General features: G+C 30.9%; 3 protein-coding genes across 21 annotated transcripts; all 3 read right to left on the bottom strand.

The window, feature by feature from the left end:
• Window positions 1-564: 564 nt before the first annotated feature.
• LOC118449495 (uncharacterized) lies at window positions 565-5,496 on the bottom strand. Its single transcript, XM_035884135.2, has 15 exons — window positions 5,430-5,496; window positions 5,148-5,219; window positions 4,522-4,741; window positions 4,196-4,448; window positions 3,991-4,129; window positions 3,749-3,918; window positions 3,309-3,680; window positions 2,941-3,226; window positions 2,790-2,859; window positions 2,647-2,713; window positions 2,258-2,455; window positions 2,152-2,192; window positions 1,972-2,074; window positions 1,515-1,826; window positions 565-1,433 (listed from the first exon to the last, which is right to left on the bottom strand). Exons 3-15 carry the CDS (start codon window positions 4,735-4,737, stop codon window positions 844-846), a joined length of 2,817 nt encoding a protein of 938 aa, XP_035740028.1. The 5' UTR covers window positions 4,738-4,741; window positions 5,148-5,219; window positions 5,430-5,496; the 3' UTR covers window positions 565-843.
• Window positions 5,497-6,224: 728 nt separating this feature from the next.
• cib (thymosin beta cib) lies at window positions 6,225-13,735 on the bottom strand. Of its 3 annotated transcripts, none has more exons than XM_035884138.2 (6): window positions 13,575-13,735; window positions 7,529-7,682; window positions 7,241-7,354; window positions 6,727-6,840; window positions 6,453-6,566; window positions 6,225-6,365 (listed from the first exon to the last, which is right to left on the bottom strand). In XM_035884138.2, the coding sequence occupies exons 2-6, from the start codon at window positions 7,656-7,658 to the stop codon at window positions 6,337-6,339; spliced, it is 501 nt and encodes a 166-aa protein (XP_035740031.1). In that variant the 5' UTR covers window positions 7,659-7,682; window positions 13,575-13,735; the 3' UTR covers window positions 6,225-6,336. The 3 variants fall into 3 exon arrangements, with proteins under 3 accessions (XP_035740031.1, XP_085511940.1, XP_035740033.1); XM_085655814.1 differs by lacking the exon at window positions 13,575-13,735 and adding an exon at window positions 7,974-8,102; XM_035884140.2 differs by lacking the exon at window positions 7,241-7,354.
• Window positions 13,736-14,889: 1,154 nt separating this feature from the next.
• B52 (serine and arginine rich splicing factor B52) lies at window positions 14,890-26,319 on the bottom strand. Of its 17 annotated transcripts, none has more exons than XM_035884278.2 (12): window positions 26,159-26,319; window positions 24,651-24,777; window positions 23,878-23,948; window positions 22,505-22,585; window positions 21,463-21,486; window positions 21,256-21,312; window positions 20,994-21,063; window positions 17,198-17,271; window positions 16,888-17,106; window positions 16,302-16,427; window positions 15,880-16,002; window positions 14,890-15,681 (listed from the first exon to the last, which is right to left on the bottom strand). In XM_035884278.2, exons 2-12 carry the CDS (start codon window positions 24,774-24,776, stop codon window positions 15,537-15,539), a joined length of 1,116 nt encoding a protein of 371 aa, XP_035740171.1. In that variant the 5' UTR covers window position 24,777; window positions 26,159-26,319; the 3' UTR covers window positions 14,890-15,536. The 17 variants fall into 17 exon arrangements, with proteins under 17 accessions (XP_035740171.1, XP_035740169.1, XP_035740165.1 ...); XM_035884276.2 differs by lacking the exon at window positions 22,505-22,585 and adding an exon at window positions 22,380-22,475; XM_035884272.2 differs by lacking the exon at window positions 22,505-22,585 and adding an exon at window positions 22,380-22,475 and having other exon boundaries at window positions 15,880-15,942.
• Window positions 26,320-26,886: the final 567 nt, after the last annotated feature.

Raw genomic sequence — 26,886 nt, 5'->3', positions numbered from 1 at the left:
GAAATTGCTGCATATTAAAATCCACAAACTGAGATGATTATAACATTACGTATCTTGCGAGTTACGTATTTTGTCTAAGAAAATATATTATTGTTTAATAAGTACATTCTACATTGTTTAAATAATTATAAAATCATTGGAACTATAAGATGATTAAACGTAGCGATACGAATGATAGTATTTCAATGTTTATTTCTCGGAATACGAAAGAAAACTAACAATTATTTTATATTTATTATGAAAAAATACTTTGTAAAATAAGAAACAAAAACATCTATTAATAACCATAATTAAATTTTTATTAGATTTAATTGTTATTATTAGATATACAATCATTTTTAACATAAGAATTATATATTAGTATATAATATAAATTATAAGGTATATATTTAACGAAGGTAAGAATAAACTAAACTGTCAGATAATTAAAACATAAACAAGACTTATTTCTAAAAAAAAAAGAAAAATAGAAATTCAATTTTATATATTTAATATTGTATTATACAAGTTTAATATTATTTCCTTGTACAGATAAGCAAAATATTTGTAATAAGAACACTCAAATATAAAAATATAAATGATATGCTATTTACGTTTATCTTAAGTTCAACTAAATAAATGACAGAAAAGTAATCGTATCTCTCTTTACATTTGTTCTTCGTAATAGAAAATTAATTCTATGGTGTATAAAAATTCGCATTACTAATATTACATGTCGACATATTAGTAACAGAGTTTATAACGGTAATTGGATATTATACTAATAAGTAATATATGTACATACATATAAGTTTTAATATTTTTATAAGAATGTAAAGATTGTTTTATGATGAATGTACTAGCTTAAGTCGATGAATTTGAATTATTACTCTGTCCTATTTCACCAGAAGGCTCTGCTGTTCGAACTGGAACAGGACCATATTGAAGATAGTAATGTTGCTCTGGAACCGAATACCATGAATCGTGTATATTTTGCGGCGGTAAACCACCATATGCTGCTGTCTGTTGAGGATGCATATATGGTGAATATACAGATGGATAAGCTGGAGGATATGTTTCTGCACTTGGATAGAAATATGGTAAAAAGGAATGCATATTATTTGCATCCACGACATCAGAATTTGGGATGCAAGTAATATTAGGGAAGCCTCCTTGAGACAAGTAATACGAGCCTCCGTATGTATCTATTTCATTCTCGCAATATGGTATATTTGGATATGGTGATTGCTGCATATAAGGTATATGACAAGAATTTGGCATTCCAGGAGGTACATGTACTTGATTTAAAACAGTATTGACAAGAGGTGTTTGCATATCACCGTTTTGTAAATTTGGAACATTTTGAGATTCGCAAAACGAGGGGTTGTGTTGATATTGCTTAGAAAAATTCTTTTTGTACGGATACATTTGTTCGCAGTTATTATAATGTTGATCTGTAAAGAAAAGTAATACATTAGTTTATGAAGAGTATTGATATAAAATAACTTATATTACTTTCTTTTGATCAAACATACCTTTAGGTGTATTTTTTTTAAATCGTGGTGCTGTATTATTAGCTCGTTGTTTGTCTTTATTGACATTCTCTGTATCTTTAATATTCTCCTGAGCAAACTGTGATGTATTCCTTCCATTTTCCATCTTTTTTAACTTGTCTTTTTGTAAGTCAGTTACATTATTTACGCACATATTCATTGTCTTCTGTGCCAGTTGTGGGATAATAGTATTGTTCGCATTATTGTCAGTATTTTCTTTTTGTTCTATTGGTTTTTCATTTTCTGGTATGCACGTGTTAATATTCTGTACTTCTTCCATATTTTGAGATGCATCTGTAAAAAAGTGAAAAATATTTTTAATAAAATTATTGAATACAATATAATATGCGTATCATGTGAGTTTGTGTGTGTGTGTGTGTGTGTGTACAGAATTTATAATACTATATAATATTTGTATATTGTACAAAATATATAATACTTGTATTTGATGATGCAATAGATGGAACAGCTATACACCAAGATTCCGGAGGTGCTGACTGTCCATTAGGACCATAGTTCCATGCATGATTGACGCGGAAATACTATATAAATACAATTCATACGATTATATTTTTATCTCATCTAATATTAATATTCTTCAAACATATATGTCTCTTACCTCTAATCCTAAATTATAGAAAAATTTTAATGTAGCTGGATCTAAAACGGATAATTATGTATAGATTTGTATAAAATAATAACTTAAGTTAGATTAGAATACATACCTGACAATGGTAAATCACAGCTATTTAAATCCATACCTTTTTGAGTCAAATTATTAACATTTCGTAATGTTCGATTCATTTGATTAGCAGGTATTAATTCACCTGTATAACCAGGCACGTACGAAACAGCAGGATAGGAATTACCATCCGAAGCAACATAATATAATGATGAAGTTCCGGTTACAACTTGTGAATTATCTAAAAAAAGTGTTACAGATATATTCATATAATCCATTTTATAATTTATAAATATTTAATTTATACATACGAATTCATCCTACATTAAGCCTAATTTAATTATAATAATTTTACTAAAATAATCTTTGTTTTTATATTACTAATTATTATATACTTTGTTATTAATGTATTTTTTTTAAATGCCAACATACCTTCTCTACTATCTTTTGTTGTATTTTCATCCATATCACCCTGTCCATGAAATTGAAAAGTATTATTCTGGAAAAATAAGAATTTATTCTTTACATCAAAATCTATTTTTCATTTTTTATAATATAGTACATGATTGTCGTACATTTGTAGTATAATTTTGTAATTTTCCCAATGTATTTTCCCCAAGCACTTGACCTTGATTTTGATTATTCCTACTAACATAACACTAATTTATAATATTTTATATAGAATTATTGTAGAGTCATAATACGAGCTGATAATGTAACATTTACCATTCTTGTCTTTGCCATTGACACTCTGAAAAATCTTCTCTTTTTATATTTTCATTATTATTGTCATTATTATTAGTAATTATCATAACAGGTGCCGCAGTGCTGGTAGTTAATAAAGGAGTAGTCACATTAGTAGTATCAGAAATACAAGTGTTACTGGTAGTAATGGAACACTTGTTATTATCAAGATTTTTTTCAGGATTATTAGTAGATGTAGAATCCATACGATTTATTTGTTCTTTTGTTTTGTTTGAACTAGCATTAGAAGATTTCTTATATTTTTGATCTAAAAAAATCATACATAACGTTCATATATAAATCATTGAAAAGAAATTAATAATAAAATCTTATTTAAATTGTACACCAACTGGAATCAATCAGCTGGACATTTTTTTTACATGTTGGTGCCCAATTGCTCTGCTTATTTTTTCGTAAGGATAATGGTTTGAGAGAAGAATATGGTACAGTCTTTTTTTCTCCAAGTTCTTCTACAAATACTACTACGGAACCTTCGTTTTTACTTATTTCTTGAATATGTCCACAAAAGATTGCAGGATTTTGATCCGATTTTTTTTGTAATGTCTTTGTTTCATTACAACCTTGATTGTCCTCTGAAGTGGCTCTTGTATTAATATTAATTCCATCCAAGTCATTTTTATTAAAGTTCATTTCAATTAAACATTTATCTCCAATTTGGAGACCATTACTGTTATATCTTGTCCAACCAGCATTTTTTATTTCTGTGTAATAATACAAACATTAATTAAATATTTGTAATAATGCAGTACACATAATGTAAACTACATACCTCGTCTAATTTCATGCCATACATCGAAGTCAATATTTCTATAAATATTAACATCAATAGCTTTAGCAACTCTATAAGGGAACGGTGGTACACCTTTGGAGAAACAGTACATATCCCCTGTTGTCTCACAGCCATTTTCAATTCTTTTATATATTTCTGCAGACAACTGTCTAAAAAGAGAGATATAAGGAAACATGAAGTATATACTATACTGATTAGAAGTGTTTCCTAAAAGAACTTACTCTCTTATCTCGAGATTTCCTTTCAAGAAAAATTTATCATGTCTCAGGGTAGAACTTCGATCATGTAGCATTTTGTGAACAGTATTATCCACATTTTTCATATCAAATACATTTTTATACAGAATTTGATACATAATAGCTATGAATATAAAGCCAAATGAAAAATAAAATATTAAAATGTAATTGTAAAATGGATACTACTTACATTGACAAAAGCCAGCAGCCATAACAAAATTTTTATTATATACGCTTTCATACTGTTTCTGTGGCGTATGACATAAATATATATGATTTGTAAAACCATTATTAGTCACTGATTTACACGTTTGTTTCTGTCCATTAAACAAAATTATATCTTTTTTGTAAAGCAAAGATATAGCTTGAATTTCATTCGGACCACCTGATTCTGTGAAACATGCCATTTGTTCTAGGTAATTATCAAATGGAATTGTTATAGACTGCAAACAGAATTTAAATGATGTTTATAAATACTGAGTTAATACTTATCTAAAAGAAATCTTATAACATTACCTCTTCAAATAAATGCTTCTTTTGTCGCATGAATTCTACGCATTCTTTTCTTACTCGTATATGATAGTATTGTGTTAAATAAACTTGTTCGCTAACAGCTCTAAACAAACAAGTTGGGTCCCTAGGAATATGCTTTCGAAAATATCCTTGGCTTTGTAACCATTCATCTACATGTTCTTGCGTTCGTTTTGAAGATTTTCTGGGAGATATTTCCATAATTCTTCAAAAAGAAATCATAAAAATATTGTATACTTATAAAAAAGTAGAGATTAAAATTTTGATAATCAGTTTGATTTGCATGCATCATATTCCTTTTTTCTTTTCTTTTTTTTAAATTTATGCTTAATATAATTTATGTAAACGAAATTCATGACAGATGTATATATACATGCATTTCTATAAATACACATATGATCTTTGTTTATGTAAGTAATAAATGGAACTTATACTAGTTTCCATTTATCGGCAAATATATGACAATCGATAAACAATATGATATTAAATATAAAAAGAAGAATATCTACTTTAAATAATGACAAATGATAAATCCTGATATATAATAAATAGAATGTCGTTAAAGTATTTTGTCTTAGAACGATTGAAGGATGATGATTGATTTTACTTACGTGGATTATAAATCGTTATTGATATATCGATTTTTTGATCAACAAAATTAAAGAATAACTTATTCTAATTGCCTGGAAATAAAATTAACAAAAAAAAATTATTGTAAATGTTAAATAAAGAACAAAATAAAGGATAAGAAAACCGTTTACTACAACGTGTTCGGAAAATAAGTTTCTAAACCGCTATTGGTTAAACGAAATCTAAAAATCATTGGAAGATCATTAATTGGGTAAAAAACTTTTTATACGCGGTCTTATTAAATATAAAATATTACAATTTACCACATATATTTCTCCTTTTTACTTAGTCAACCAATGAATCAGTGATTACTAGTTAAAAAAAATTAACATAAGAGGCAGAGAACATACGTTAATCTTGCTTGACGATCATAAACCTCAAGGGCGGGTCCTTTGTTCTGTTTCTGTTCGAAGTCGGTCTTTGTTTTCTTCTGATGCGCGGTAATTTTGAGTGAGTAAACAGAACTATTACACGTATTCTATTAAAAGTAACTAAAAGCATTTAATCTTACATTATTTGATAGAGTAAATTAATATTAAATAAGAATTTATAGTAACATTTTTGAAAATCGGTAAATGATTACTATGTCTGACAAAATTGGAAGAAAATTTTGTACAAATGATTTTTTTATTCATCGTAATAATTTCATTGGAATGACAATGCGTTACGTACGAAATATTAAAAAAGTACAATAGCCCGTTATATAAAATATGATTTTTACACAAATATAAAGTCAATCGGTGTAGCTCTGCGATATCTATAACGTATGCAATGCCACCAATCTTGCTGCTATAGAAAATAAAGTTTTACTTGCGTGCAGCTTTTTTAGTATAAAAAGTACATCCTTTGACGAGTATCAAAATATTTGGATGATAGCGTCTTGAGCCTAAAATGAAGTTAGTTTGACAAAAAATATTAGGACTCGCATCGCCACAATATCTAAGGTTTTCTTGATCGTAATAGAAAACCATTTATTGCGTTTAGATATCGCCAGAAGGAACGTTTGTGACGGTAGTATAAGTATAATCATGAGATTACATTAACACAGTGTTTCGCATTCACATTTTTGTTGGCAATGTATGAATTATTGTTATACAATGTCATGATATAGAAAATGGAAGAAATGACAAATTGCTGCTCTTTCTCTTCTTCATTCTTCTGACAATATTCTTAAGCAGCTATTTTCTCAGCATCGATTGCTAAAATACAAAAAATATATATATATATATATTTCAATCTATCTTTTTGTTTCTTTTTTTAAATGTTTCAATAAAAATCATACAAACCTTCTTTGGTAGGCAAAGGATTTTTTTCAAGCGTTTCTGCATGCTTGAGTTTCGCTGGATCGAAATTTTCGATTCCAGAGATCAATTGTTGTTTTCCCTTTTCTTGCTGAATCGCTGTAATAGATAATAGCAAAATAAATTATAATTTATACGTAATGTTCTTATTTTTATATAAATGCAATTAGATTTTATATAATTGAATAATAATAGTAAGCGGTAGAAATGGTGAAATAATTGGTAAAAGTTATTGCAATTAATTTAAATGTATATTCACCATCTTTATCAGGCAATGGATTCTTCTCCTGAGTTGTAGTATGTTTCAAACTAGTTGGATCAAATGTTTCAATGCCAGCGATCAGCGTTTGCTGAGTTTTTTCTGCTGCAACATCTGTAAACATTGAAAATAAATTATAACAATACAATAACAACATTCAATGAGTATTATAATGTTAATAAGCATTTTTTTTAAAGACGAAGTTACCTGAAAACAATGATGAAAACACATAAGCATAAACATATATACAAACATATGCATGAAAATAACTTAGGACGTATACATATTAATGAGTATGAGTTCCATGATAGGAATATTGAAACATAGCCTGTTCTATATAATCTCAGTCTATTTTTTTGCCCGATATTCTTTATGAAAAAGCGAAATTTTGATTGAGTTTATCTCCAAGCAAGCTTTAAGCTTTGATCTTAAAATCGATTTTTTGATTATACTGTTACCAAAATAATGTAGACAACTTTTCGTTTGTTCGAATGTTCTACTTTCGTTTCAATACCTTTGGCATTTGGTAAAATAATCTTCTCTTTTGTATCTGCATGCTTCAACTGATGTTGTTTAAAACTTTCCACGTCATGAATCAATTCGGAATGTTGTCGCTCTTGTCGTACGTCTATATATATTTTTAAATTAAAAATAATCGACACTTCTTTTTTAACGTGTACTAATAATATAAAACTTGTAAAATCTGATTGATCATAACTACAATTATAACTTCTTCGATATTATTCGTACGATCACAAAAGATAAATAAATTATTGCAAATCATTTAAATCGTTTAAAATACCTTCTGCAGAAGGCAAGACGTTTTTCTCCGCAGTTGCTGCCTTCTTCATACAACCGTGATTGAAGCCTTCTAGCTCGCTTTTCAAATCTAGCGCCACTTTAGGTAGATCTTTTAACGACGGGCTTGACATGATGCTGCGTTAAACTTCTTCAATCTGAAATAATGCCATATACTTAACAAATTGGAAATCTCTTTCTTAATCTTATACAATATATAGATATATATCTATATATATCTATATATATATTTTTAATTACTTGGACTCTGTTTTCAAATATTATTATTCTATAAGTATGTTATCTGTAAAAATTTTTGGTTAATATCGATTCGGAGAAACGAAATCGAATTTCGATTCTCGTTTGTTCCATTTGAGCGAGTATAATCAAATGACTACGATAAATATTGATTTTATTTGGGCAAGTAAAAAAAATGAATTAATCTATACCACATTCACGGGGAGAACGACTAACTTTGAGCAGAAAGAGATTATATATATGGGGGGGGAGGATTCGAGATCGCTATTCAGTGCCGTATGCGTTATTATCGTATTCTTGGACCTCGGCGCACAATCTACTTTCGGCTAATGGAGTAAGTGAATTTATGCACGCGGGCTCCCTCTGCTGACTGTTTGCCACTGTTTAACGGCGTGGAGAGGGCAAAATGGGCGTTCCTTCAGGCGGGATCTGACCAAACTGGACGAAATGTCTGGTCGTTCTTACCATGGAGGTGATATAGTTGAATTTCAAGAATTCTACAATCATTTTTTTTTAAAGGTGCATACGTATTATATGAAAGATATCTAATAACATATATCTGTCAGCAATAATTCTTCGCATGATTTCGATATACATAAAAAAAAAAAAAAAAGGAAAAAAAAAAATAAAAAGGAAAAAAAAAATAAAACGTTGAATCGGTATTACGATCGACGTATTAATCATATGGACATAGCGCTTGACTTAAATATTTTTTTTAGAAATAATTTATATAAATCTGTCACATGAATTTAATAAAACGATTATCAAGGCATATACGATCATTCTTATGAATCATTATATTTATTAATTCCGTCAAATTCAATGAAGTAAAAAACATATAACGAGTTTATATTACATTATTTACGCTATGGATTTTATTGTTTTTTTTAACTTCTATCATAACTTGACGAGATTCTGTTTATATATACACCGTTATCAATACTCATTGTCGGTCGGTCATATAGACAGTTACGTCGGAAATATACATTGAAATAAATCGTGAAATTGAATATACATCGTTCAATATTGAATCATGACTTTCAGCAAAATTTACTCGTCTGCCCTTTTTTTCCTAACTCTTATTTAATGGTAACCAAGTAAGCTATACGTTACGAACAGGAAATAGCGGCGGCTTGCTACTTCCTGTTTAAGCTTCCTCTCATCACTTTATTCGTTTTGTTCCTGCATAATTTTAGAATTTCTTTCCTTGAATGACATTAACGTATAGTTTCCAATTAGATATTTTGTTTTATCATAAAATTAAGAATAATGGATAATTAAATTCATATAAAAATACAATTGTTTTAAATTACGTATTCTTAGTTAAAAAATTTCTTTTAAAAAGACATTTTGTGGGTGATAAAAAAAAAATATAATTATTAATTTTCATTAATTTTCTTTTTTATTAATTTTTTTATTAATTTTCATTAATTTTTCTTTTTATTAATTTTTTTTATTAATTTTCATTACTTTTTTTTTTGGACGCAAACGAAATTACGTTCGCTGAAGCTTCTATGACAACTTTTGTATAAACATCTTCTGATATAGTACACCAAAGCCGTATCAAATCGTTACAAGATCGTGTAATGTGTCTTACATGAAACCGCAGACACATATGTGCGTTCATCAACGTAATATAAGTATGCGAAAACATGTATTCTTAATCGGTTATTGTGTAAAGTTTACTGGAGTGTAATGTAGGAAAAAAAAAAACAAAAATGATTCTTAAAAGGCTTCGCGTCTGTCTAAAATAGAATATTCGTGACAGAACTTTTGAACAAAGCCATGTTGTAAATATCGGGAGTACGAAAGACGATCCTCGAAGACCGAGAAAGAGTTTCGAGGGATATGCTCTCTCTCACGAATGGTGGGTCAGCATCGACAAGACTGTATAGGTCCTTATATGGTAGTCGCTTGTATGCCTGTTATAGACAGAAAGAGAAAGAGAGAGAAAGAGAGAGAAAGAGAGAGAAAGAGAGAAAAAGAGAGAAAAAGAGAGAAAAAGAGAGAGAAAGAGAGAGAGAATCGAAGAGAGGCATTATATGCGAGGCAAGAGTATGTTCTTCGTCCTTTAGAGTGACTCACAAAAATGATCTTATACTGTTTGAAATTAAATAAATAGATTTTTAATCATATAAATCATATCACATACGTTTCTTGCTTTTCTCTTCTTCTCTTTTTTTTTTTTACATTTATTTACTACTTCAGAATGTTAAAAAAAAAAAAAAAAAAAAAAAAAACACTCGATCAGTTCGAAAGAATGCAGAATTATTTTCAGGTGCCATTGTATATACAGTTGGCTGTACATTGCATATTTTTCCAAATATACGTGGGTGTCGATATTACGTGAATGTGTACGTTTATCTCAGGTGTATTATATATATATATATATATAAAAGTGTATGGAATAATATTGTGTGTATGTATGGTTGCATGTAACGGTAAGACGTAAAGACAAGCGATATCTTGATAGCCTTACGGTATACAAGTGGATAAAGAAAAAGTAAATCTCACTCGTACGAGATAAATATATTTATATATTTATATATGTAAAAATTATTTTACACAATTTAAAATAATCATAATAAATAAAATATTAATATTTCTAAAAAACTGTATAAAATAAAAGTTCAGTCGTTTAATAGTTAATCTATAATTTAGGACATAAGAAGATGTCCTATTTGATTTAATCATCTTGTATATCTCTCCGTTCTAATGATAAAGATTACCTTGGAAAAGATCATTTTGTATGTAATCATATTTTCATCACGTTCGAACCGTGCAATTTGTTTCAGAGAGATTTATCCGTGTCATCAAAAACAACGAAGATATTCAACTCAACTAGGACACCTAGCGTACATTACACAGCAAGTTTCTTTCGTTTTCTCAACGTTAAATAAAATGTCGACAAGATGGTAATATTATTTGATGAAGATCCGGAGAAATCATTCTGCAAGTTCATGCGAATTTTCTCGGTCAAATGCATCTGGCGAGGAAAGGAGAGCGGCAAGTTAATAAGGAAACTAGGTTGCACGGAACGACAATCCATGCCGGTTTACAGGACGCTCGTTGCTTCGGTTGAACGAGTGAATCACCCTCTTCATCCTTAAATATGAACGGCCTACTGCGCACTTTACTGAATCTGAACATCTCGTTACTTCCATATTCGTTGTATAAAGTATGCGAGATCGTCTAACATAAGAGATACACTCGAATCCATATATCTTTTAGAGTCGGTCGAGAACTCCAAGTAATTTTTACGTTATGTATATATATGTGTGTGTGTGTGATGGTACGCGCGAAGGCTTCGAAAAATATTATCGAAGAAAACAAAAAAAAAAACAAAAAAAAAAGAAAAGAAATAGAAAGAAAAAAAGAAAGAAAGAAATATTTGGAAATAACAGGTACATCAGGCAAATGAGATCTTACAGCTGGCAACCAACCAGTTTACGCGGCAACCAATTAACTTGGGTAATAGCATTTAATGCTGGACTTCTTCGACGTACATTGAGATACGTGTTTATACCTATGTATAGTTTGTTTCATATTATTCACTTTATATTACCTTTTTCGGGATTGAAAATATATGTATGTATGGCGTTAATTGATACGATATTAACCAAAATATACGTATGTAAAAATATGCATGCATATATATATCTATATATAAATATGTAAGGAGAATGAAAAAATGATATCTTTCCAACTTAATATTTTCCATGGCGTTCATTATTTTAGTACAAATTCATTAATCCGTCGTATCGTCGTTGTAGCGACAGGGCGTGGCCACTCAATGTATTTTTATCTTTTTTCCCCAACAGACGATCGAATTCAAACAGTAATTAAGCATTGAAATAAATCAAATTGTAAATTCTATTGCAATATGTTAATTTAATTATATTTAATATATCATATATCTATGTAAAAAAAAAAGAAAAAAAAAAAAACGAAAGGATGAAAAATCTTTAATGTCATAAATGAATGAAAAGGGATAACGAAGTGAATTTAGAGTTCGTTTGAAACGGCCTGTACTTAGGTAAGCACACACGTTTATATCTTCATATATACGCGTATCGACCGGTGGGTTGAACTATGCATCTATATATATATATATATATATATATATATATATATAATATATATATATACACACATGTGTATGTATGAAAAAACCAGAGAGAAAGAGAGAGAGAAAGAAAGAAAAAAGCATATACACGTATGCAGGATACACGTATATACATACATATGTGCAAAGATCGTCGTTGCATGTAAAATAAGAGACGAAACGTTAATGTTCTTTCTCTCTTTCGTGCGCGACCGTGACGGCTAACGAACCCTGGAGTGCGCGCACGCGCGCCGTATCGAACGGTTCTGCGAAAGCTCAGGTACGTATCTAGCTATGGGAATTTGGAATGATTCATTCACTAAAAAATATATATATACATATGTCTATGTATATGTATGTATGCATGTATGTATATATATGTATATATATATATACAGAAAAAAACATCTAAATTTAGAACGGTCCTTTTCTTGAAACTACCCCAAAGATCGTTAAATCGTTTGAGTTCAAAGCACGCTTCGATAGAATTTCGATGTGGGGGAGAAGAGGTGGTGTTCTTCGAGAGGGGGCCAACGACACGACGCAGACGGATTCATCGATTGGCATAGGGTGATTCGAGTAGTGGGGTTCGTCGACTCCATTTCGACATATATATATATATATACACATATACACACATATTCCCTCTAGTAAATATACGTGTATATGTGTATATACAGGATGTTACATCTCGATAGGTTCATAGAAATATAATCGATTTTATTGAAGTTAGCTGATATTTGTAAAAATCTTGATAATTTCAATTAATTTTTAAACTCTCGAAAACTCTTTTATATTTATTCTTAAAATATTCTTTTATATTATTAATAATTTTAACAATAAATCATCAATCATTGCCGTATAAAATGAGACACCGTGTATATTTACTCGGACTCCCTTTTCATGGTCACGGTTAACGCAGCGGCCTCGAAATATATTCGGCTAAATTTATAATTCCGTTCCGTTTGACAGTAACTCGAAAGGAATTCATTTGAAATTTAAAAAAAGAATATTCTATTATATGGCATCGTTGCCTTGGTAACAGTGCGCCTATGTAAGCTGGAAAACGCATACGGAATTTAAATTTTGAAGAAAGAAGAAAATAAGAGAATGGAGTATTATCGACAATAATATATTTTAATGCATCGATGAAAAAACGAATCAGTATGTTTGATAGGCGTTCTTCTGCATCTGTCAAAACCACGCCCTTTCGCATTCGACCGTCTTTGTCCGATAATTTCGCGCGGAACAATTGGTTTATTGAAAAGAAAATCGAATGAGACGGATCAAAAATATTACATGAGAGACGAATTGTAAACTTCAATACGAAGCTTTTACTTGATACTTAGTTTTATATGATATCGACCACACCCCTCTCTCTTTTTCTCTCTCTATCTCTTTCTCTTTCTCTCTCTTTCTCTTTCTTTTTTTCTTGTTCTCTGGTTAAACCGGCAAATCTTCGCTTTTTAATAATAAATTATTTACATATAACATCGATACTTTAGGAAAAATTTAAGAAGGGAAGGGGGTAAGAGGAACAACGTAAAAATATAATTACTTTTCACCGGCGTAATAAACTCGATATTTTTAAATATGCCGGCTCGAGCCGGTAAAATGTTAAAAGGAGTAAATGATGATTCGTTGTGAATGATTAAAACAATAAATATGAGAAGTAGGGATCACTGACCTGTCGTCGTCGATTATCACTGCTATAAGACTTGAGACGGTGTGGGAGAATACACGTAGGCCAGACGAAAATTCAAGGACAAGAACTAAACGGCACGCCGACTGATCCGTTAGTGTTTCTGCGTGACGCCACGCAATCAGGTACAGCGGCCGAGGAGAGAAAACTTCCACCACTCCTGCGGGCCCCGTATCCCCATTCTTCTCTTACGAACCAATCACCGAGCGTCTACGATGCTCCCTTCTTCGTTCTGCATGCGATAGTGCTGCCATTGTAACTAATTCGATAACTATGATTTATCTTGATTTTATCTAGAGATATGTATTTAGATCATTTATTTCGACATATTATTCATTTCACGGAAAATTAACATTGCTACTTTTATTTAATAGTAATAATTTTTAAAACTTATTTTATTTAATTAATTTGTTATTTCTGCAAATTTCAATCTATATGTCATATAGTACATTGAGATTATTATATACTGTAATTATCGATCTTTTGAAGATTTATACCATTATTATGATCCTAATAATAATAATAATATTGATATTTTATGATAGGAAATTATTAATAAGTATTATAATTTTCAATGATATACCATTATTTTATATGAAGCAGAGTAACATCATTTCTTATTATATGTTGTTATTCACAATTACGTATTGATAAAATAAGAAAGTGATATGCGTAAAAAGAGTGGAAAAATCTTAAGAAAATATTTTCTAGAGAGCTTGATGCTGAGTATTATTATAGTCACTAAGGGTTAGTATGCATTCATTGGTACTCTTTTTCGCTAGATTTAACTTCTCGTTGCTAAGGGCATGAGAGAAACCGTTGTTACTATTTGCGGTATACAGGGGGATTTCAGAAGATGAGGGTTGATGGCTTGGGATGACTCACCGCATCGTCATCGTTCCAGCTGCGCGTCATGTGGCAGACTGCGGGGATATCTTGGTTCACAAAAATGCTTATAGATTATACCGTGAATAGTGAAACAAACACATTTTCTTAATTAACTTATTTCCATAACACAATTTAACTGCGTATGTATAAATATATTTGTGTATTTTTAAATCAAATACTTGTATTTCTCAATAAATCAAATAAATTTATATAAATTTACATGATAATTGTTTTTTTAAATATATGAAATCATTACATTATAACCATTTGTAAAATGTAATCGTTATATATAGTTAATTATATATAGTTAGTTTTTTATCTTAATTTCATTTTTACTTAAAATTGATTTAATTTTTGACTTTATGAAAAAAATATGATACTAATAGGTTACTAATAGAATACATTGACAAAATAGAAGAATATTATGCACTTTATTTAAAGTATTTTCACATTGAAACCAAACTACATTCGAAATGAAGAAACATAAGGGAACACTTGCGAGAATATTTAAAAAAATGGATTGACACAAGTGCTTTATTGATAATCTGATGTTTCTTATTTCTAAAATTTAATACACATCACATATTATCTTCTTAGTGTAAAGTAACTCTTAGCAATATATACAAAAAGCCATTATAAGGGGTTCCCTATGTTATGTATACGGTGATACATCCAAAATGTGTAGAGACCGTTTAAGGTACAAAGAAACCTTAATTTCCTAGATACTTGTGAGATGGCTTATAAAATGTTTTTGTGTAATTTACAATAAACAGAGAACCAATGATACTGAATTGGTTTAATTAAATATAATATTACTTTCAAGCCAATTATGTAGGCGATTAATGCTGTAGCATTTAATATTTTTTTTTCTGTCGAAAAATGTATAGGACACATTTTTTTTCGTCATGTACGATGTTTAAACACCATGGAGTCTGTATATTCGCTATCAATTAAATCAAATCGGCTTCTTGAATATGAATCAATATAAAAAAAAAGAAAAAGAAAAAGAAAAATAACGGAAGATTGGCGTTAAGTTCCGTTTAAAAATCCCTTCATCATTCAGTCAACAACTTTTTGTTTGTTGCTTTCTGGTGATTTATCTCCGTTCATAGGCGAATGGGAGGGACTGTGACTTTTGCTATGTTTGCTTCCTGATCGAGATCGGGACCTGTCGCCTCTCGATCGTTCACGGCTGGATCTATCCCTATAAAACAATATAACGAAAAATGTATAAACCAAAGGTTCATTTTAATTAAAACACAACATTTTTATTTCTTGCGCTACTAGAATTGATTTAACTATTTGCATTTCTCTGTCATACATTTTCAACTCGCTAATTTAGTTCATTACGTTACAATAAAGACACGGAAACGCAAAATTCAATTTAGCGAGAAAGACTCACTTTGAGGGAGACTTGGCTTTTGATTTGGACTGCGACCTGGATTTTGACCTCTCAGCCTTGGACCTAGAACGAGATCTGGATTTGGACTTTGACTTAGATTTCGACTTTGAGCGGTCTCTTGATCTGTAAAATTATAGTTCAAATAAAGAAGAGAAAAACTTAATGAAATACAAAGGAACTCTTTTTCCAAGCTTGCGCATGATGATTGATGCGCATTATATGTGAACAAGCATGAGAGCTCAAGGCATGTACCCAGCCCAAAGCACTGCCAATATCAGAATGGGAATATGAAGTTATCAACAAGTACGCAAGAAATGAAACAAACAAAGACAAATATATGAACGGATAACACGATGTGATTTGATCTGATAAAAATTCAAATACGAAAGCTAGACGTCAAAAAGAAATAATTTGATACTCACTTTGACTTTGAACGTGAGCGACTACGTTCGGGGGACTTGGATTTGGATTTTGATTTAGATTTTGAGTGTGCTCTTGATTTTGAACGACTGCTTCGTCGGCTGCGACTACGAGAGCTTCTGCGGCTTCTGATAATCAAAGAGATACAATAAGTCCAATTAAGGACAATAATTTTTACATGGCATACATATGTCAATGTAAAGAAATTAAATGGCACCTCTAGAATAATTACTTATATACTACATATATATGTATGTATATATATATATATATATATATATATATATATATATATATAAAGAAAAAAATCTACTTATATTATTCAGAATATAAGCAGACTTGGATTAAATAAAGAAATTATATATATATATATATATATATATATATATATATATATACATACATATATACAGAGACACACACGCACATATATATACATATACATATATATATATACATATATACATATATATGGTGTATAATTAAAATATTTGGGATTCTAATGTGATGATAAACAAATATGTAAAATGTAAGGGATAATAAATAACATAAAAATAAGTAGGAGACTTGTATCGCCCCCGACAGTACCTTGATCGGGTTCGAGAACGACGATTATACCTTGAGCGGGAGCGGGATCGGCGACGAGATCGAGAGCGCGATCGTGATCTGGATCTCGAACTCGAAGATCTTGAACGACGACCGCGCCTCTTGTCTTCGATAAGCCTGATTCTACGTCCATTCAATTCTGTGTCATCTAGTTTATCTATAGCGTTTTTCAGGTCTGAATATGTAGCAAATTCTACAACTCTGTAATCAAAATAAATATTTTATCAATCACATTCGAGATTCAAAATATGCATGTCAGTACAATAAGTGTAGGATTGATTTGTAACATTACCCTTCATTTCTGCGTTGTTTGTGTGCATCTGCGTAAGTTACTTCTCCAGCTTGTCGCATATAATCCTTCAAATCCTAAGCGTTACATAAAAAAATATAATCAATATATCGCAGTAATTCAAACAGTTGCAAAATTTACAAATAATAATTGCGATTAAACTTTACTAGAATGTGTTCCTAGGTTGATTTATCGCAAAGATTAATATGTATCCTGTGCACTGTTACATTATAATCCTATTAGAGATCTTCCCATTTATAAAGGCAACCTAAATATAATCCTAAAGAAAAAAAACAATGTATCATGACCTATCATCTATCTGTATCTTCACATATGAATTATGTTGAAGATCACGTGCTCGAATTTAGTATCTGCATTTGATGCAACCTTTCTTTTTATGCAATTCAATGCTTTATACATTTTATTATTATTAATTTTCTAAATATCTCCACTTTGCAGAAAAAATTTCTTGATCTTATTATGTAAAAACTTAGTTTTTTTTCAGTCCATTTAAATCATATAATTACATGTATAATTTCATTGAAATTTCTGCAAAGTGGCTCACAGTTGATCATACATAATAATATAAATTACAGTATCCTTTCTATCTATAGCCATATGACAAACATGATGCAGAATCTCTTCTATTACAAAAAAAAAAAAAAAAACCTGTGGAGTGTCTACACAACAAAATTTAAGGATACAGCATTACTATTGTCTATTCAAGATATACTGCTTTGCAATATCACTGAAATACACAAAAATATGAAAATGAATGTTTAATATTATTACAAAAAAATATTTAAAAAAGAAGAAAAAAAAAAAAGACTAAATAAAGTCCACCGCACCAGTGATCGCTCCCAAGTCTATATCTTATATCGCAAAATAAAGAAAAATCCTCATAACGGGAAGATGATTATAACACCGGATTCTTGTTACATCGACGAACATCGCCCAAACGTAGACTCCGAAGTTCCAAATATCGTTCTTTTGAACAAGTCAAACTTCATTGATATTCCCTTGGTGAATGTTATATGATGGCAGCTTTTGTCCATAGAATGACTTCCCTCTTTTTTTTTTTTTAATTCGTAATTCCTGCAGTTCTTTCTTTGATATTCATAGAAAATATTAGTAGCATCTTCTCATCAGGTAACTCATCGATATCTGTGCTTGTTCATATATGTGGGAACCAGGTACGGCTTAATGCTGTAGGTAACTCTTGTTCATGAACACCAGTAAATTTTCACTGTTTCTAACTTGGGGTCCTTGTGTATCCTTGGATCCACGATGTAGCTTCTCTTTTTCAACGACATCATACCTCTTTGTACAAATGGAAGACAGAGCAATGTAACGAGGGAGTATAGCCAATCCTTTCCCCATTTTGAGATTCATCTATATTTTTCTTTCTGAAATTACCTTTGTTCTTATTTATATTATTTAAAAACTTGAATTTCTGTCGTTAAATTGTCTTGCATAAAGAAAAGTTGGTATTATTTCTAGATTTCAAGTAAAAACTTTTGAATAATCTTACACGACTGAATCAGAATTTAAAGGGTAAAATTTGTGTATGACAACAGTATACGATTATCAGGAATATTCATATACATAATCAAGTCAAAAAAAAAAAAAAAAAAAAAAAAAAAGAGAAAAAAAAATGATAAATAAATAAGACAGAGAAATGAATGTAGTTAACACGTGTCTTATTCTATAACGAATGGATGCCTAATTTCGAGCACAGTAATGTCATAGCTATGTATAGTCTCCTGTCTCCTGTCTCTTGCGTGTGCAGGGCTCCAAATTCCAAAAACTATCAATGGATATATCTATGTACATATGCATACATGTATATATTTTTATATATGCATATACATGATATATAACGATAGCTGTACTGAACTATGGTGCACAGTAAAAAAAGTTAATGAGACAATGTATATGAATAATAAACATTATCATGTGTGTAAGTGTATATAGATATAATAGATATATATCTAAGAAGAGTACACTCGTTTAAGGTGACGCATTTACCTTGGGCCCAGGCACCACCTTGCTTACGGACAGAGAGAAAGGCCAGACGCAGGGCGCTTGGTCGGGTCGAACGGATCTGTGTGGCGCAGTCGCGGTTGGTTCGGGTTTCGGCCCGCATGTATGCCCTCTCATGGGTGGCTGCTGCCTGACTTACTAGATGGCTAGATTGGTGCCGTACCAGTAGCAGTAACAGTCGTAGAAGAGTAGTACCAGTGGTAATGGTGATGACGATGATGATGTTGGATGGGAGTAGTAGTAGTGTTGGTGGTAGTGGTGGTAGTAGTAGTAGTAAGTAATAATGTCGGTTTTGTAATACAGGATAAAATCATGACTCGTTGGTGATAAAGGTGATAATAAGTAAAGACTGAAGAGTAAAACAGTTATTTCCAATGTATAGAAATAAATAGGTCAAAGGCATGTTCGTGCTTGCAGACGGACGAACGGACGCTCCCCCAGTGGTTACGATGAAAGGATCGAAGTATGTAAGAGAATATATCACTGGGGCGTATCACTGGGTTTCACCACGTATCACTGTGCGCAAGTAGTAGTAGGTGGTAGATAGGTAGTAGGTGTACCCAGTGTCTCTCGCGGCTCTCTCTCTCACCCGGGACACACCTCAGAAACCAATCTGGTGTCACTTGACCTCAAGGCGGGCCCATTGTCATCTTTATCATCGCACATCATCAGTCTATTGGCCCTACCGGTCGCCCCTCCTCGGCGAAGAGGATATGGCTCTTCGGAAAGAAGATCAATTTTATTGTTTTTCCTCAACTGCTGGCCGAACGTAAATAAAATAATAAATTGAAAAAGTAACGTCCGAGAGTTATCAAAAACCGACCGACCGATCGAGAATTTTTTTTTTTTTTTTTTCTTTTATATATATATACTTTTTTTATTTATTTATTTTTTTTCAGCGAAAGAGACAACCAATCATCCGGAAAGTGCAACGATAGACGTATATTTTATATAATGTAAATTGATCAAGTAAGACTTGGTCCATATATATATAATATGTATATATATATATATAAATACGCAAAATGATTTGCGTTTTGCTCGTCTCCCAACATTTCTTTGAATAGAATTTTTCTTGGCTTAGTTTTGCAACATCTCGAATGCGTCCTGGTATTTCCCACATCGCTTGCACACTTTGCACACTGCCCTTGGCAACGTATATGAATCTTCTTCTCCGTATGGTTTTCCTTAGCCTTGTTTCTTCGTGCGAAGAAAGCACAGAACGTCTACGATGCGTGAGTTATATTATCCTCTACTAGTATTTCTTTATCTGTAAAATATATGCTCTTCCATAGATCATCTCTATATAACGATATATTCCTTATCGTGAAAAATACTCTTCTTTTTCCTTCTCTTGCAGCTCCTCTTATATCTCTGTTTGATGTAACTTTTGCGCGCGCGCGTGTCTTTTTTTATTAAAGTATCGACCTCGTATCTTGCGTTGAAATGTTCATCCATATCTAAGAGATCTCATTTTGAATGCCACAGACTTACTTGATCAAAATGTACATCTTTGAATACGAGAAAGAGTTCTTTCATGTGTAATCGAACATAAAAGCGATAAAAGAAAAGCAAATATAAAATATTAATACTAATGCAGAAAGTAAGTTTGGTTCGACTCGGGATAGAAAATACAGAGCCTTGTGTTATGATATAACGAACACATCGGGTGCACTGCTCTATCTGGAACCTCGAGTAGCAATCAAACTCACGTTGAAGTATTTATAAGTATGAAAATTGTAAATATACAGCTTACCTGCCAACTGACACGACTTGATAGATTCTCCACGGTGAGGCGATACTCGGTGCGTGTTGGTGGTCCATATCTAAAAAAGGAAAATAAATTGGTATTATCTGCATGACTCTTTTAAAATAAGCAGGTTTGTCTTGGACCTGACTTTACATTAATATAGCGAAAAATTTAACGAAAAACGCAAGAATGACGAATAATGCAATATTACAATAAAAATTGAATAAATAAAGATGTATCTTTAGAGCGTAACATTGGATGTATGTACCTGGGCAATGATTGCTTGTAGCTAGATGCAGTCCTCGTGTTTCTGTTCACACTATCTCTGCAAAAAGGGATCTTATGTGAACAGAAATAACGGATCGATGGTAAAACCTTCAGCAAATAACTACAGATTTGCACTCATTGCTCAGGCACACAATCAATCACCTGTTCCAATCGAATCAAATCTACTCAAAATGCAGCAATAGCGTACCTGTCGTGCCGCATATCGTCTCGGCTGTAACAAACACAATACCACACATCTATTAGTCGCCAATTATATTCTTTCATCCGTCTCTGTCTTACGCACACTCTTCCCTATCTCGTTCGCTTCACACAAGCATACCACATACATACATATTCATACAACATACCATCTCTTTTTTTTATCAGCCTTTTTGTCCATCTATTGGTCTAGTCGATTTGATAGTCTATCGTCTGTCAGTTTGTCATTATTTTCTAGTTTTTTTGTTTTAAATTAATTCATTCACTCTATCATTCTTACCCTCTCTTTCTCTCCCACGCTCTCTAATTCTCTTCTTTATCTACGAGCAATAAACATAATGTCTGGGAGGGTATCACTAGGCATTATGCTATATTACGTGTGCACACTAGCATCAAAGCGATTATTCGACGTACTCGGGAGAGCAGTCAAATCCAAGACAACCGATTTAAAAAAGTTGAAATTATTGACTAAATGAATTTAAAAAAATTTTTTTCTTTTTTTTTTTTTTTTTTTCTTTTCTTTTTTAAAAAGCACAAATGTAACTTTATGTAATAACGCGCCACTGTTTGTCACTATGCTCTCTAAATTAGAGCTTATCATATCCAAGGTTACGTTCTTCCCTGTACGGGCTATGTGCGAAATCGTTCATTATTGTTAGTTAGTGAAAAAGTAATAAAGCTTGAGAGAAAAAAAGAAAAAGAAATATAAATACGAAAAAGAAAAAGACTTGTTATATACGTATATAAATGTGTATATAAATATATACAAGGAAAAAACTGCAACGTATTCAAAAGCCAAGGCTTAAAGGCTTTTCGAGATTTCGCACATTTTGAGTTGACTGCCTGCAGGGGAGGAGGGGATTATGATCGCTCTGATAAAATAAAAAAAAGGATAGCGTGTCTTACGCAGATCGCCTCGAGTCCCCATAACCACCACGGGAGTCACCATAGCGCCACTGGTCACTACCCCTAGGTGTCCCCCGGGCCCTCTCTACAGTAATTCTGTAACAAGACACATTGGATATGCTTACTTGTCTCTCCAGGAGCGTGAGCGTCCGTAGCCACGGTCGCCTCGCCTCCCTGAAACACCCCGTGCTATCTCCACCGCCACTCTGAAACACACCCAACAAAACCCCGCCTAAGTCCTCAACTAATTCTTACTCTAAGGCTGCTTCCTTCCTTCCTTTTCTTTCCATTCCTCAGCCTTCTCTCGATATCCGTTCAATTATAATCCAACTTTCCCTTTTCTCTCTCTATCGTCCAGTCTCTGAGGCGCTGTCCCCTTTCACGCTTCTCTCCGTCCCCCTATAATTCTAACTGCTTTTTCTTCTAATGCAACTTATGGCCGATCTAAGTTCTTCACTTTTTAATCATAAGGCTTTCTCGTAATTAATCGTGATCCATTGTCCATAATGCTATGATGTTTAGTCCTCGAGATATTTTGCTTTTCCTTTTTTTTTTTTACACCATTGTTCAGGATCACAAAGAAATTATGAAAAAGCATATCTAAAGTCTTAATCTATATTCGTCTGTTCTATAATATCATGCGATATGCATTACTCAAAGGCTGATGCATGTAGGAAGAACTTTATAATCGGGGAATTGATGGAAGTTGTTCAAAATGGCGGCAAATCACATCGGCTTTTAAGATGCACTCTTATTATGGAATAAATCCAATTAATAAGTTGGAGGACAGACGCCGTTTACTGAAGATGTAAGCTTATAAGCAAAAAATCGTCCAATGAGACAAAATAATTACAATTATATGCCTGTATTTTGCATTATGCAGAAGCAATAGCACATTGTTTCTATATAAAATATTGTTTTAATTATTAATGACTTTTTCAAATTAACTTCATTTTAATCAATTTTAATGCCATTGCTTCTTAACATGAATTCATCTATTTTGATACTACAACATTAGCACACAAATGTACAAATTTTATATGATCAAGTTCATATTATATTACATACTGAGTAATTTTTTAAATATTACTAAAAATGTTTAATAATTTAAAAAATTTACATATATATTACTTTTAAAAAACTACTAATGTTGTAGCTGTTTATATATATATATATATTGTTTATATAGAAGATACATATATTACCAGAAATATAATTAGATGTAACTTGAATGACGTTGATTATGATAAATTCAAGACGTGTAACAGTTAAAAAAATTATTAAAGAATATTGAAGCTGTAGTATTTATATAAGTATTTGTCTTAAAAAGTTTTCAAATATAGGAACTTCAACAATTGTTAGAGAACAGAATTATATTTAAAAATAATTCATTCGTGCAAATTATGTCACCTTCACCTCTAATTAATAATTAATTTAAATTTATCGTGCTTGCTTTTAAGTACACTCATAAGAAGATGACTACTGCTGTGTCTATTACCTTTCTCCTAATAGCTCTTTTCCATTTAGTTCATATACAGCATCATCGGCATCCCTGTAGTCGTCAAATTCCTGTGAACAAGTTATATTTATTGATAATGACTAATACAATATTTCCTCTTATTATTTCGAGATGGTACAATTTTGTGAAATTAAATACTTGTAACATAATTTTTATTTGAAATTAAATAGAAATATTATTTATATCTGTAGTTTATAAATGTAATTCCATAATATTCAAATTGAAATTCTAACTAATATTATGATACTTCAAATTCGAAATTACTATTAAATAAATTTGTAAAAATTGAATCTATTTTTAACTTCTTCTTTCTATCCATAACTTACAAACTCTTTGCAGAATAATCGACGAAAAGTCTTCCACTCCACTAAACAGCCATAGTGCAAAGCTCGGGACTCAGGTCAGGTCTCATTAACTCAGACAACTGAGTTATATTTATAACTTAACACATTAAACTCTTTTTGGCCCAGAAAATTATACAAACTTATAGAAAAAAAATAAAAAACAAATAAATAAATAAATGTACTTCAACACAAACTAATTCCATTTATTTTCTATATATTATCAAATGTAAAATAATATATTTGCTATAAAATGTAAAATATTAGAAAATAAAGATAAATGAAATAACACATTCTAATTAAATATCACATTCAAAGAAATATCTAATTTTAATAAGATTTTATTATTTTGGACCAAACTGAGCAACAAAGTGTAAGAATTTCTATGTTTTACTTGATATGTGTACTTACAACAAAACCATAACCATTCTTGATAAGGACATCCCGGAAACGACCGTAGCCTCTGAAAAATCTCTCAAGGTCTCTTTCCCTGGTACCGTATGGAAGTCCCCCAACATAGACTCTTGTCCCTACCATACTGTAAAAAAAACAATTGTACCTCATTAGACTTACCACAAAGGCAAATCCATTCTTCATAGCGACCTCCTTGATTCTACCATATTTCCGGAAGAACTTCTCAAGGTCGCGCTCTCTCACCCGGTATGTTAATCCACCAACGAATACTCGGGTGCTCATTCTTAAAGGAAAATATAAAAACACCATACATAACAGGCTTCTTTAAAAACCTGCTATTTATTCATATGACAATACAAAGACTGTAAAAAATATCTTTTTCCTTTTGTCTTTTTTTTTTGTTTTTTATTTATTTTTTTTTTTTATTTCAATTCTGACTGAGAACTGCAAACTGTTATTTTCATATGATGCTTTTAAAAATTAAGCACCCCAATTTCTTTGTTCAGTGTCCTACCTTAACGAATTTGTCGTACAGGTCTCTCACTTTACAAACATAGTCCCGTTTGCTTTACACAAGCACAAACTTGTTACACTAAAGAAGTACAGACACTACAGAAAAGTTATTCACAAAGCAGTTCATATACGATGATATAGATATATAAAATGATTATATACCAGTTTGCATAAATAAACATGTTATGTATGTGCTATTTTATCATATATATCGCATTCTCCATTACTCAGCATATTGATGAGCGAATATTATTTTAGAGTATAAAAGTGAATAATGTTTAAGTACTTGAATGCTTGATTATTATTTACTTATATACTCTTGTTTCATATTATTAAAATTTGTCGATGATAAAAGATTAGGCGGGAACGCAAGTACCGTTAATCAAGTTATCGTACATAGTAGTAGTACTTTCAACGTAACGGTACATATCTCGGTTCTTTTTCTTCGATACTAGAATTATATATATACACACACATATGTATCTATTTTAATATACAGATACGAACGATCACAAATATGTGGTACGTACGTCATACTAGAATGGTTTACAAATAATCGAAGTCAGTTTAAAATCTCCAGAAGAAGTAAACAAAACATTAATTGCGTCTGTGTGTTCCTGTTGCAATCATGGCTACGAAAAAAAATCTACGATACTATTAACAAAAGGAAAAGAAAAAAAAAGAAAGAAAAAAAAAAAAAAAAAAAAAAAAAAAGAAAAGAAAAAAATAAACTTCATCATACCATTACTTGGACATCGGATACGAAATAATTGACAAACTAAGCTTAAATGCCAATAAAAAAAAACAATATTAAAAAAATATTAACGATTAGTATTCGGTAAAATATTGAACATGGCAATAAAGAAGAGGCAAGATCAGCAATAGCTATGTATATCGGCGAGCATAAGGTCGAAATAATTGGAACGAATTGTCTATTTCATTAATTTGTTACGTTCAATGTTTAAAAAGAAAAGAAAAATATATTAACTTACCTGAATATTAATGGAATGAACTATTACTTTCTAACACGGATCTCAAGCAATTTTTACGATACAACGCCACTGAAATTACTGGAAGAAGTAATGATCGGCGTCTGAAGCGAGACGGTTCGTTGTAACAACGGAAACAAAACGGGGTTCGCATAACGGAAAATGAAGCTACACCCAACCTATAACCTCGACGACAGACACCAACATCCGGTTAACGATATAATTAGCGCCACTTTTCTACCTTAATATTCAAATATAATAATAATTTAATAGAAAAATAAAAATGTATTTTATTAAATGTTTATTATGAAATTAAATATTGTTCGTAAAAATATTATTAACTTGTCTTAATTAGAATTAATTCTTTACTTTAATACTGCGTCATATGATTGAATATACTTCCTTCTTATTATAAGATTATCAATCTTTTATTATTTGATATTTCTTTATTCATTTCTCATTAGTTTATTAATTATTATATTTTTATTATACAAAATATGAAGAAAAGAAATCAATTATCTGTTTCATAAAATTACGGAAACGTATTCAATGTTCAAGGACATACGTAGTATGAAACAAGCGCGAAATTCAATCCATAGAAAGTTATGAATGAAATGAAAATTATTTTAATAGAAGCTTCCTCAAAAAGAAGACAATATTAAAAAGATATATTTTCAATATATTTCAATTATATTATTATTCAAAATCAATAAACTATGTACCATCCATAA

The sequence above is a fragment of the Vespa mandarinia genome, chromosome 3, assembly GCF_050613455.1.
Source record: "Vespa mandarinia isolate Hongniang chromosome 3, ASM5061345v1, whole genome shotgun sequence".
NCBI lineage: Eukaryota > Metazoa > Arthropoda > Insecta > Hymenoptera > Vespidae > Vespa > Vespa mandarinia.
This window is presented reverse-complemented; position numbering and strand designations above follow the sequence as displayed.